At 40.9% G+C, this 12,500-nt stretch overlaps 1 protein-coding gene across 1 annotated transcript in view; it reads left to right on the top strand.

Moving 5' to 3' along the window:
* The window catches only part of gmip (GEM interacting protein), a 29,844-nt gene that overhangs the window by 5,262 nt on the left and 12,082 nt on the right, over window positions 1-12,500 (top strand). Inside the window, exons 2-9 of the mRNA XM_053613036.1 lie at window positions 3,271-3,364; window positions 6,549-6,627; window positions 6,726-6,789; window positions 8,358-8,483; window positions 8,809-8,873; window positions 8,978-9,085; window positions 10,664-10,744; window positions 10,834-10,995. Of these exons, the coding sequence (XP_053469011.1) occupies window positions 3,271-3,364; window positions 6,549-6,627; window positions 6,726-6,789; window positions 8,358-8,483; window positions 8,809-8,873; window positions 8,978-9,085; window positions 10,664-10,744; window positions 10,834-10,995 (779 nt within the window). The remainder of the gene's footprint in view (window positions 1-3,270; window positions 3,365-6,548; window positions 6,628-6,725; window positions 6,790-8,357; window positions 8,484-8,808; window positions 8,874-8,977; window positions 9,086-10,663; window positions 10,745-10,833; window positions 10,996-12,500) is intronic.

A 12,500-nucleotide genomic window follows, 5' to 3' on the forward strand; every position in this document is an offset into this window, starting at 1 on the left:
CATACAAGGCGTCCTTGAGGTATTTTGGCTGCATGTTTGGGGTTGTTTCTTTCAGATTCAGTTTTTTGGCTGATGAGATTCAGTTCTCCTCAACTGAACTCCTGGTACATCACTCCATTCATTTTTCATTCGAACATTCGAATGTCCCAGTACCACGCGCAGAGAGATGGGTCCATGTCCTGATGCTACCACCACCGTGCTTCACAGACACTTCTTTCTCCAAACACGACAAGCTGAAGTTCCTGCTGCTTTCAGGTCATCCTGCAACTCTATTCGAGTGATTACTGACGTCTCGCTCACCTTTCTTACCATTAATCTGAGAGCATGGTGTGAAATCTTGCATGGTGCACCTGTCCAGAGACGCTGTTTTTAGTTGTGCTTCCATGACATTTCCACTTAAATATGATCCAACCAATCGTAGTGACGGGGATGTTTAAAGTCTTCGAGTATTTTTTCCACTTGAGTGTTGTTTAAAAATGTTGTTCCAGAAAACTTTAGGAAACGCCTTCACCTTTACCAGACCTTTACCATACTTTTCGCCTGCAATCTTCCCGACCAATCCGAGGCAAGGAAATTAGCAGAAGAACATCTTCCTGTCTTAAACCAGCATTTACATCTCGAACCCGAATTATTTTTTATCTAACCTTTACATCAAAAGATGTTGTGTGTGTGTGTGTGTAAATTTGAAGTGGATATATGCACTAGAAATATATTACTACAGATCACCTTTTAGATATTCATTTATTGACTGCCGCCCGTTTGTTACTATCATGCAGATACAGGTCAAGACATGTATATTTTTATACAAACCTTCAAAGTATATGTCAAGTGAACAGACTTTCGCACATTTTACTTTACAGTTTGAAGTATCCGATCAAGTTCGATCGAGACTCACATCAATGCTTCATCTGCCATGACTGTCTCACGCTACACAGTGTAGTCAGAGCTGTAGCTATCCGTGTGCGACGTGTATGAATAAGCCATCGTTTAAGCGATATGTAAACAACGACTCGTATGTCATATGAGACATCTCCTTTCTTTGTCTCTCTAAAAGGCATGAACTTCATCAAAGGAAAAGAAAAAAAAAGTATGTTGAGTTAAGTTTCGCTAATAGCTAACCAATAGATAACATAACTAGCTAATGGTAAATATTAGTTATTTATATGATATTTTAGTTGCTGTTTAATGCAGTAACCCTACGTAGTGCTAGTCCTGCACATGAGTAGCATATCCATCCTATCAGTTTTGCAGCATTTGACTAAATCTAAGCAGAATGTATAGCTCTATACGCTTCAGAATTCATCCTGTTACTAAACACCAGTGACCCAGTTCAATTGGCATTCCCATGCCATAACACTTCCTCCACCATGTTTGACAGAAGACGTGATGTGCTTTGGAACACGAGCACTTCCTTTCATTCTCCAAACTCTTCTCTTACCATCGTTCCAGTACAAGTTAATCAGCCTTTTTTTTTTTTTAGAGGTTTTTTTTTAGGAAAGTCTAATCTGGCCTTTCTGTTCTTGAGTCTTACCAGTGGTTCGCATCTTAAGGTAAACCGTCTGTATTTCCATTCATGTAGGCGTCTCTTGATTGTAGATACATCTGTCTCCTCGAGAGTGTTCTTGACTCGGCAAGACGTTGTGAAGCGGTTTTTCTTCAATAAGAAAAGAATTCTAGGACCATCCACTTTATTTGTCTTCCGTGGTCTCCCAGGCCTTTTGGTCTTACTGAGCTCACCAGTGCATTCTTTCTTTTTAAGAACGTACCAAATTGTTGATTTGGCCAGTCCTAAAGTTTCTGCTGTCTCTCTGATAAGTCTGTTTTGTTCTTTCAGCCTGACAATGGCCTCCTTCACTTGCATCGGCACCTCTTTGGACTGCATATTGAAAGTTCCCATGAACAGCTACCAAATGCAAATTCAACACTTGGGAATCCACTCCAGACCTTTTATCTCCGTAATTTGTCATGAGATAACGACATGACCACACCTGGCCATGAAACTGCATATCAGCCAAATGTCCGATGACTTTTGAGCCTGTGAAAATGGAGGGACTCTGTAAAATGGCTGCAATTCCTGAACAGTTCATGCAATATTTTTGTTAAACCCCTTGAACGTCTACACTTCGATCACATCTTTACTGCTTCATTTCAGATCTACCGTCATGGTGTAGAGAGGGAAAATTCCGCAAATTGCGCCACTGGCCGAATCTTATTAACCTGACTGTACAGTTTACACAGGGAAATACACTGCGAAATCAACCGGGACAATCTACCTCACCACATTTGTCAGTGAGCTCATGTCAACCCACATCCCCTTTCCTCTCTCTCTCTCTTCCTGTATTTACTTAGTTTCTTCAGTACAAAACATTAATTTCTGCTCAAGTTCATCTGGTTGCATTTTTAATAAGCCTCTCTTATGTACTATGTAAGGAATACAACACTGTTGGTAGTGCTGATAGAAGAAAATAATTAACAACGAGCTGGTGTGATGCAACCCGTCGTGCTGCGGAGTTTCTCTTTCCACCCGGAAGTTGATTATTTCCTGACTAAACAGCACATCCTGAGGTGTTGTATTTCTCTTATATCACAGATATGTGCCAGTGATTGCATTCTTTTGTATTTATTCAAGAATGACACATCAAACTTTTATCCATTTCTAGTTACTTTTAATGTTGTGGAACATCCTGTTATACAGTAACTTACTATTATAACAGCGGTAAATAGTTGTTCCTCTATTTTCCCTTCAAGTTAATAAAACCAACCAACAAACAAACAAAAAAAGCTTCAAATCACAACGCATAAACTCCTCTGTCCGTGCCGCGAAACAGTTACAGCTTTACCTCTGACTGTTACAACACGCCGACACTGGAGACTCCTTCCAGACATGTTAAATAAACGTCTCCTTACAAAAAAAAAAACTTCACCGTAATCAACAATTATACGTTTTTCGGTAACACTAATACTTGAATTAATACTTACTTAAATATGAACTCATAATGAGTTAAGGCATGTAGTAATCAGGAACTAATGAAGAACTAGTGATGTTTTTTTTTTTTAGATTGTAGAAACGATAATGTGTTCTAACCAATCAGAAACGAGAATTCAACAGCGTTATGGTATATATGGTTATGGTACAGAAGGTGACAGAGTTTCAGTTCACCTACTGCTCAGTGATATTTTATACGTGGACAATCTGAATGCCTTCATACTCCTTATATGAATCTAACTATGTGACACCCTTTCACACATTTTCTCTCTTCTTTTTTTCAGAAGGTTGTGTCCTCACGAGACAACCCGCGACGAAACGCTACAGTGAGATTTTACGGGACTTCGATAACTTGGAGCTGTCCTTATGTTGCAGCCCGTACGTAAACCTACTGTCTGTTTACCTGAACATGCTAATGTGGCTAACAGGAAGTTAACGTCATTGCAGACAAGATTAGCACACTCTGACACTAAAGGCTAATAATTCTTATTGAAAGATTGGTTCTCAAACGTGTGTAGTCGAAGACCCTCATACTGGATACAATTTTCCTACGGATTTGGAGTTTTCTTTTGCACTGTTGGCTCTTCCCTGTCATTACTTTCATTTGACAGACATGATAAATATCAGTGTAAATAGCAAGAGTGTTACAAAGCTGAAATAAGTAAGGAATAAGACACTTCGGGCTGTGCTGTTATTGGTTTACCTTCAAATTCGAGGTGTTGTGCTGGAGAGGGTTTTAGGGTTGGAGGGTTTTGGAGGGTTTTAGGGTTGGAGGGTTTTAGGTTGGAGAGTTTTAGGGTTGGAGGGTTTTAGGGTTGGAGGGTTTTGGGTTGGAGAGTTTTAGGGTTGGAGGGTTTTAGGGTTGGAGGGTTTTGGAGGGTTTTAGGGTTGGAGGGTTTTAGGTTGGAGAGTTTTAGGGTTGGAGGGTTTTAGGGTTGGAGGGTTTTGGAGGGTTTTAGGGTTGGAGGGTTTTAGGTTGGAGGGTTTTAGGGTTGGAGGGTTTTGGAGAGTTTTAGGGTTGGAGAGTTTTAGGGTTGGAGAGTTTTAGGGTTGGAGGGTTTTAGGGTTTTGGAGGGTTTTAGGGTCAGAAGGTTGGAGGGTTTTGGAGAGTTTTAGGGTTGGAGGGTTTTGGAGGGTTTTAGGGTTGGAGGGTTTTGGAGAGTTTTAGGGTTGGAGGGTTTTAGGGTCAGAAGGTTGGAGGGTTTTGGAGAGTTTTAGGGTTGGAGGGTTTTGGAGAATTTTAGGGTTGGAGGAGTTTAGGGTTGGATGGGTTTAGGGTTTTGCAGGGTTTTAGGGTTGGAGGGTTTTGGAGAGTTTTAGGGTTGGAGGGTTTTAGGGTTGGAGGGTTTTGGAGGGTTTTAGGGTTGGAGGGTTTTGGAGAGTTTTAGGGTTGGAGGGTTTTAGGGTTTTGGAGGGTTTTAGGGTCAGAAGGTTGGAGGGTTTTGGAGAGTTTTAGGGTTGGAGGGTTTTGGAGAGTTTTAGGGTTGGAGGGTTTTGGAGGGTTTTATGGTTTTGGAGGGTTTTGGAGAATTTTAGGGTTGGAGGGGTTTAGGGTTGGATGGGTTTAGGGTTTTGCAGGGTTTTAGGGTTGGAGGGTTTTGGAGAGTTTTAGGGTTGGAGGGTTTTAGGGTTGGAGGGTTTTGGAGAGTTTTATGGTTGGAGGGTTTTGGAAGGTTTTAGGGTTGGAGGGTTTTAGGGTTTTGGAGGGTTTTAGGGTCAGAGGGTTGGAGGGTTTTGGAGAGTTTTACGGTTGGAGGGTTTTAGGGTTGGAGGGTTTTGGAGGGTTTTAGGGTTGGAGGGTTTTGGAGGGTTTTAGGGTTGGAGGGTTTTAGGGTTTTGGAGGGTTTTAGGGTCAGAAGGTTGGAGGGTTTTGGAGGGTTTTAGGGTTGGAGGGTTTTATGGTTTTAGGGTTGGAGGGTTTTAGGGTTGTAGGGTTGGACAGTTTTAGTATTTTAGGGTTGGACGGTTTTAGGGTTTTAGGGTTGGGCAGTTTTAGGGTTTTAGGGTTGGACGGTTTTAGGGTTGGACGGTTTTAGGGTTTTAGGGTTGGAGGGTTTTAGGGCTGGAGGTTTTTATGGTTTTAGGGTTTTAGGGTTGGACGGTTTTAGGGTTTTAAGGTTGGACGGTTTTAGGGTTGGACAGTTTTAGGGTTTTATGGCTGGAGGGTTTTGGAGTTACTGTTACCACACCGACGTTCCAATAACAGCATGTCTTGACATCTTTTAATCCTCTTACACCACAGCAACTTGGCCGTGATTACATTAGTAAGATTTAATGTTGTGGAACATCTACGTAACAGGTTATTTCCTGTTTTCACTTACATTATGGCAGCTTTAAACAGTCTTTCCCTCACCAGCCTCTCTTCTTTTATTGAGCTGAAAGTTAAGACAAAAAAAAGAAAAAACAACCATCAACAAAAAACGCAGATTGTCACGTTGTCGTCCGTCCTGAAGTCACAGCTTTACCTCTGTTTTTAAAAAAACAACCTCTTTTTACAAAAAAAAAAATCACATGATTGAGCCTTGAACAACACTATGGTATAAATTTACTTGTACCACAGTGGTGTTGAATTCTCGAATCTGATTGGTGTTGAGGTGTTTATTTCCTGTAACAGCAGCCTTGACTGTAGTACAGCTGCCAATCACAGGTTAATATTAAAGCTCTCGTTCTAATACGTTATCGTTTCGTACTTACACAGAGATCGTATCTGTATCTGTTTTGAAAAGCATGTCGTCGTTGACATGGTGAGGTTTTCCGTTAGATGGTTGTTTAACATTTAAGGAAGGAGTCTCCACTGTCAGCGCTTTGTAACAGTACGTTTTCCCCAACGGGAAACTCTTCAGGACAGACGGGGTTTCACTTTTAGTTTTCTCAGTAAAATGAAGGGATGGAAAAGGAGAACTTGTTGAAGGAAGGACCTTTTGTCGCTGCCGTTATGTAAGTGATAACAGACACTTACTGGTTTTGCGTACGTTCCACGACCTAGACATGTACCTACAGTACATGTACAAGTACACTCTTTAAGAAGTTGTAAATCTTGGCAAATCTCTGTGGTGTAAAAGGAATTAAGAGGACTTTTTGGGATGTACCATTATAGGAAATTAATCAACTTTATTTCAGTCCACAACACACCACCACGCCTTTCATTATTTTCCTATAACAGCAAGTGTTTAATTCCTTGCTTAATGCTGCATGAGAGGCAACTTTGTTTTACTTGCTCGCTTGGTCAGAGAGCTTTTAAATAGTCTTAGTTTTTTGGGGTTTTTTTTATCTGAGCTACTAAGAGTTTGCGAGCGTCGCCATGCTAGAAGTGTGTAAGCAGCTGATGGGAATCTTTACGATTACGTCTTCTTCTTTTTTATTTGTGCAGCTGCATGTAAATATATCGCAGTGCAAGATTTTAACACTGTAAACTGTCATCGAGGTTCATTCTCAAGTGCACACTTTACGTATATCGGGAGTCATATATTCACTTAAGGATTAAGAAGATTATACTGCATTACAATTAGTAGTTAATGAACTGCTTATTAACATCTTTGCATGTGTGACGTGTGTTCTTCAGGTCTCCGGAGGAGCTACTCGGAGACTCTGATATTCAGTCGCTCTCAGAGACAGTAGACACGACGTTGGATGATTTGTCTGTAAGGCGAAATAATAAACTTCATGCAAACTCGTTGTTGTTTGTTTAATCAGCGTTTTTGGTCTGGATTGTGAAGGTTTTGTTTTTTGCTCTGTGCAGAGTGAAGACGTGGAAAGCACGCTGGTCTGTCCTGATGGAGAAGAAAAAGATGGTGGCATGTCGGGTACATCCCTAGCGCAATGCTTGAAAGAGAAAGAGAGAAGCGTTTGTTTGCGTGTGTGTGTGTGTGTGTGTGTGTGCTTGTTTTATAAATACAGCTACATGTTCAAAGTCATAAACAGGATTCAAACGAAGCCATGACTCACAGTTCGTCAATGACGTGTCCTGAATCTCCCCACCTGTATTTATGTGTCTGAGTGAAACGACTGATCTCATTGTTTATCAGGTCTTCTTTGTTTGTCGCAGTAAAGGCCATGTGATATATATATATATATATAGGCTACGTTATGATTTAAGTTATGTCTGATATTACATACAATAATTAAACGCATCGTCATTAAAATGGCCGCCACATCAACCCATTTTTAAATAGTTTTTGATCTGTCTTGCACACTCTCGCTGCTCATTTACACTTTACTATTTACAAGCAGTAAGTGTTTGATTCAACAGGAAGTTTAGCTCAATATTAAATTCCTGACAATGTTCTAGGTATTAAGAACACTAACTGTTCTAATTATTTCACAATAACCGTCCCTCAGTGGTGGAATGAACTTCCAGCCTCAATCCGGACCGCGGAATCTGTCACTATTTTCATAAAAACAGCTAAAGACCCACCTCTTCCGTAAAAAAAATAAAATAAATAAATAAATACATTTTTTAAAAACCCTTACTCTGGCTCGTACACCTCGACTCTAGAACTCAATTAAAAGATCTTGTATAGTAGCACTACTTGTATTGTTCTCTGCGTGATCTATCGCTTTGCTTGCTTTGGATAAAAGCGTCTGCTAAATGAGTAAATGTAAATAAATGTAAAGGTGAGACGGCAATAATGACCACTGATTGGGAGAATATGTATTTTAGACATTATTATTAATTCATTCATTAAGTTATTATTATTAGTAGTAGTAGTAGTAGTATGTTTCTGTTGTTGTTGTCATTGCATGTTGTTGTCATTGTTGTTGTTGTTGTGTATATATATATATATAGCATCTTGCCCTTTTTGTGATCCGGCCCAGTATTCCCAGAGCACTTTAATTCCCTTCTTCAACCTTCCTTGAGCTAACTAACAGGATTACCACAGGATTAAAGCAGAAATGCAGATTAAACTGCAAGCAGATACAGAAGATAGATGGGTGGGTGCGTGGGAGGGGTAGGTATTTAAAGGTATAGCACCAGAAGTGTACGAGGCATCATTACGTAATTTAAGCGAGAAATCTAAAAGCGGGGTGGCTAGAAGTAGAAAGGAAAGGGGAGGGGCGGTAGGTTATCTTTATCCAGTTGACAGTCACTAAGCTGATGCCCCATTTAAAAGATGAACAGGTTCAGCTACACACCAATCACACATAGACAACAACGCTGAACTCTGACAAAATAAAAGAAAATTGTCAATTGCCAGGCTGTTTACACGTCAAATTCCAGCCGCTTAAGAGACACCTAGACTGTACACTGGATACTGGCAGGTTTTTCGAGTCAGTAGGCAGCAGGAGGTGTACCCGTGGTGTGTTTGGGGTGTTTTACGGTGAGGCAGGTGTAACACACGGCTCGTAATGATGCTGATGTATTCGCTCTCAGCCCAGGATGCTGATGTGACCATGTGTCGCGCCGAGGGCGGCGTGGAGCTCGCCTTACAGTACGCCAAGATGTGGTGCCGCTACGCCAAGGACCTCCTCACCTGGATCGACAAGAGAATCACCCTGGGTGAGAGTGAACTTTTATTTTTTTATATTCCGTAGACACCATCAACTTTACCTTACATCGCTGCACACGTTCACTTTCGTCTACTTTAACCTTTATCTCGCGTCACCTTACCTTACTTTCAGAGCTTTCCTTACTCTGCATACCTTTACTGTACTTTACAGAAGGAATAAAACACACTGCCCTGCTGTTATTAATATCATGTAATCATGACGGTGTTTTGTTTAACACTGAAGATGAAATGAAATTGAAAAGAATATGTCATGCAGATTTCCCACGCACGTCACGTGATGTATGTATTAATCATCTGATCTTGGCTTCTTTATAGAGCAAGAATATGCCAAGAATATCACGAAGGCAGCGGAAACCACGAAGTGTTGTATTGCTCAGCAGGTGTGTGTGGCATGGATGTGCTGAACTGAATCTACCGAAACTCACAGTTTAAACGTCATTAGTGAAGCCTGTTTGTTTGTTTGTTTGTTTGTTTTTGCGTTTAGGACCTGATGCCGCTGCAGTCGATTTACAGCATGGTTCTGGAGCAGGACCTGAAGAGCAGCACATCAGCCAAACACACCACTGAGCTCTTATACCAACGATGCTACCAGGTACTCAATCACATCATATCACATCACATCACAGCTCTTTAACTAGTACTGTTACTATCTGATCAGCTAACAGCAACTAGTCATCTAATGTGTACAGTAGATATAAACCTCAACGCTCTCTGGGATATATTCAGTGGCTTTGTCAGAAATAAACCACATTGTGATTTGATGTTATGGGAAAATAATGAAATACCACCCCAAGTTGATTATTTTCCTTTAACCGCATGCCGTAATTTCAGCTGTTTATGCGTTAAAACACTGACAATACTGATATAAACGTGTGGAAAAGGTTATCTCTGCTAAGCAGGTGTTTAATCTGAGTTTCTAGGTTGCACATTAAAAGCGATATGTATTTGAAGGGGCCTTTATAACCCATTCATAAGCACTGTATAAATATTTGAAGCTTAAAGCAAGGCTTATGTCGAACCTCATGAGACGACATAACAGTATTCGTTGCTTTGCCTTCACACGAAGAGGCAAGAACCTCACGTGTCATTCATTATGGGTTGATAAAGTTTAACACATTTCTTTTTGTCGTTATTTTCGTCTTGTAATGTTTTACAATAAGTACATCGAATGAATTAATGAACTTCAGCATTCATTAATATACACCATTAAAAACATGAACAAAGTAACTGGTCTGCACTTATAGAGCGCTTTTTTAAACCTTAGCGGTTGTACAAAGCGCTTTACACTGGTTCTCATTCACCCACACAATCACTAGCAGAGCTGCCATGCAAGGCGCTAACTTGCCATCGGGAGCAACTCGGGGTTCAGTGTCTCGCCCAGGGACACTTCGGCACGTGGAGTCACGCAGGCCGGGAATCGAACCGCCGACCCTACGATTAGTGGACAACCCGCTCTACCACCTGATCCACAGCCGCACTAACTTTTTTTTCCGCCCTAAAATAGCATTCTGTCGGTTTTGTGTGTACAATTCAGAACAATATTATTGCTCCAGGAAACGATCAGACAGTTGCACTAGGATTAATCAAACGCATTTAAGGTTAAAGATTAGATAAGGCATGAATCATGAGTCTTGGTAGAAACTGCCCCGCTCGTGACCGTCTCAGATTGTTTGAAAACACTTAAATACGACTGAAATAATCACCTATCGCAATACATTTTCCACCTCCGTGCGTTTGAGCTAGAAAGTAGGGGGGAAAAATCATGCTCGTCTTTTGTTAGCAGCTAACGTTGTAGCCGGTTAACGGTGACGAGTGATGTATATTTACCTCGGCGAATCGGCGAACTGTACAGTCAGTGTTATAGATTTAATACGTCTGTATGTTAGAAGTGCTACGGTGTGCACTGTTTACGCTGTGAGAAGACATGTTGATTTGACGCCGCTCGCTGAACTCGGGGGTCGAGGAGACCGTCCTGAGTGAGCATTTTTTCCCCCTAGTACTTTTAGTCAAACGCACCATTAATACTGAGGTCTGAATTGTGATGCATGCGATTTCCGTTTTAATTCTTCGCTCTGAGCGCTTAACTTGGCGAATTTGGTGTAAATCAAGTGAAAGGTGGATATGGATATAATATAAAGGACAGATTCATTCTTTTCGTATCGTCCCATAGGCTTTGTCTGCCAAGCGTAATGAGATTGACAAGTGGCGTCGGGAGTTTAAAGAGCAGTGGACCAGGGAGCAGAAGAGAATGGTTTGTAGCACCACTTACCAGCGCTTACTACATCCAAACATACTCCTCAGCTCTTCAGTGTTAATATGTGTGTTGTGTGTGTGATGTAGAACGACGCGGTTGCGGCGCTGAAGCGAGCTCGACAGCAGTACCTACAGCGCTGTGAGGAGCTGGAGAAAGCCAAAGCCATGACTGCCAAAGGAGTCGATGAACTCAGCGGCACAAAGACCCTGGACAAGAGGAGGAAGTCTCAAGATGAGGCTCAGTCCAAGGTAAAACACTCATGCATTCTACACGTACAAGGCCGCAGTACATCAATCTCGCCGCATCAGACCGCAAAAGGTCCTTCATACAGACTCATGCTGATTTAAAACCTTGTTATACTGTGACCAAAATCTCATCAGTATGAGGACCTATAGAGCAACTTTCAGGACTATATATAAGGAATAAACACTTCTGGGTGTGCTGTTATAAATAGATAATCAGTCAGTGCGTTTACATGGACAATAATAATCCGATCTTAATCCGATTCAGACGGTACTCTGATTAAGAAACGAGCATGTAAACGGCGATTATTGATGACCTTAATCTGACTAAAGTCATTTTAGTCATTTTAGTCATTTTAGTCCATTTATAGTTACATACTCGAAGTAAACACAAATCGAATTAAGACGCGTGGAGTATTCCTGTTCTAGTCGCATTACAGACACGTACACACCTTAATCACACTATTAACGTCGTGTGGGAGTTTTCACTGCATTTTGCGACAGCACACATACACACGGCAGCGCTCAAACAAGAGAGCACGGCTGCGTCCCAAACCGCGTACTTACCTGTTATATAGTAGGAAGTGAAATACACGTATCCCGGCTACTATATAGACGGTAAGTACGCGGTTTGGGACGCAGCCCACGGCTTCAAGCAGTCGCCTGTTTGCACGTACAGCACGACTAATAATTAACCGCACTTGAAGCTTTCGTAAAATTAAAAATAAAAACACCCAAAACTGTATACGGTCCCATAACGAAGACCAACTGTACGTCGATACGTGAAATTCTGGAGGGACGTCGGACGGCGTGGCGCGGTGACGTAATGACGTGTGCCGTTAATCTAATTATGTTCTATAACATGTAAAACGGGAACATGAAAGGAGTATTCTAAAAGCGACTCATGTAAACACCTTAATCAGAATATTATACGTCTTATTCAGAATAAGGTCAGTAATTAGATTACCGCTGTCCGTGTAAACGTATGATGGCATGGTGTGATGCTACTGTTGCACCACGAAGTTCATTATTTTCCTATTACAGCACACCCCAAAAGTGTTTTATTCATCTTTTCCAAAGCATCTTGTCTATGACTACAATTCTGAATTCATTAAAGAATGACCCATCATAATTTTTATCCATTTATAGTTACATTTTAAAGTAGCGGAACGTCCGTGAGACAGGTTAATAAGATTTATTTATTTATTTATTTATTTATTAAAAAAATTTAAACCTGCAGTTTATCATGTTACTATGAAACTGGAAACTCTGTCCTGAAGGTTCTGTGGTTTAAATGGTTTACACCCCAGGTTTTTGAGTTTGTTTGTTTGTTTTTAAACCAAGAAAATGCTCATTTAACGCTGTGTTAACAAACCCGACCCTAAACGTCTTCCATGAAGAGATAATCAACTGAAAAATCTGATTTCTGAGTTCAGGATGATTTCAATCAGTAAAACATGTCGGTTCTGTTCTTTCCACAAGAACATCAGTCATGATCTACGTCATGTTGT

Source organism: Ictalurus furcatus, chromosome 24 (assembly GCF_023375685.1).
Source record: "Ictalurus furcatus strain D&B chromosome 24, Billie_1.0, whole genome shotgun sequence".
NCBI lineage: Eukaryota > Metazoa > Chordata > Actinopteri > Siluriformes > Ictaluridae > Ictalurus > Ictalurus furcatus.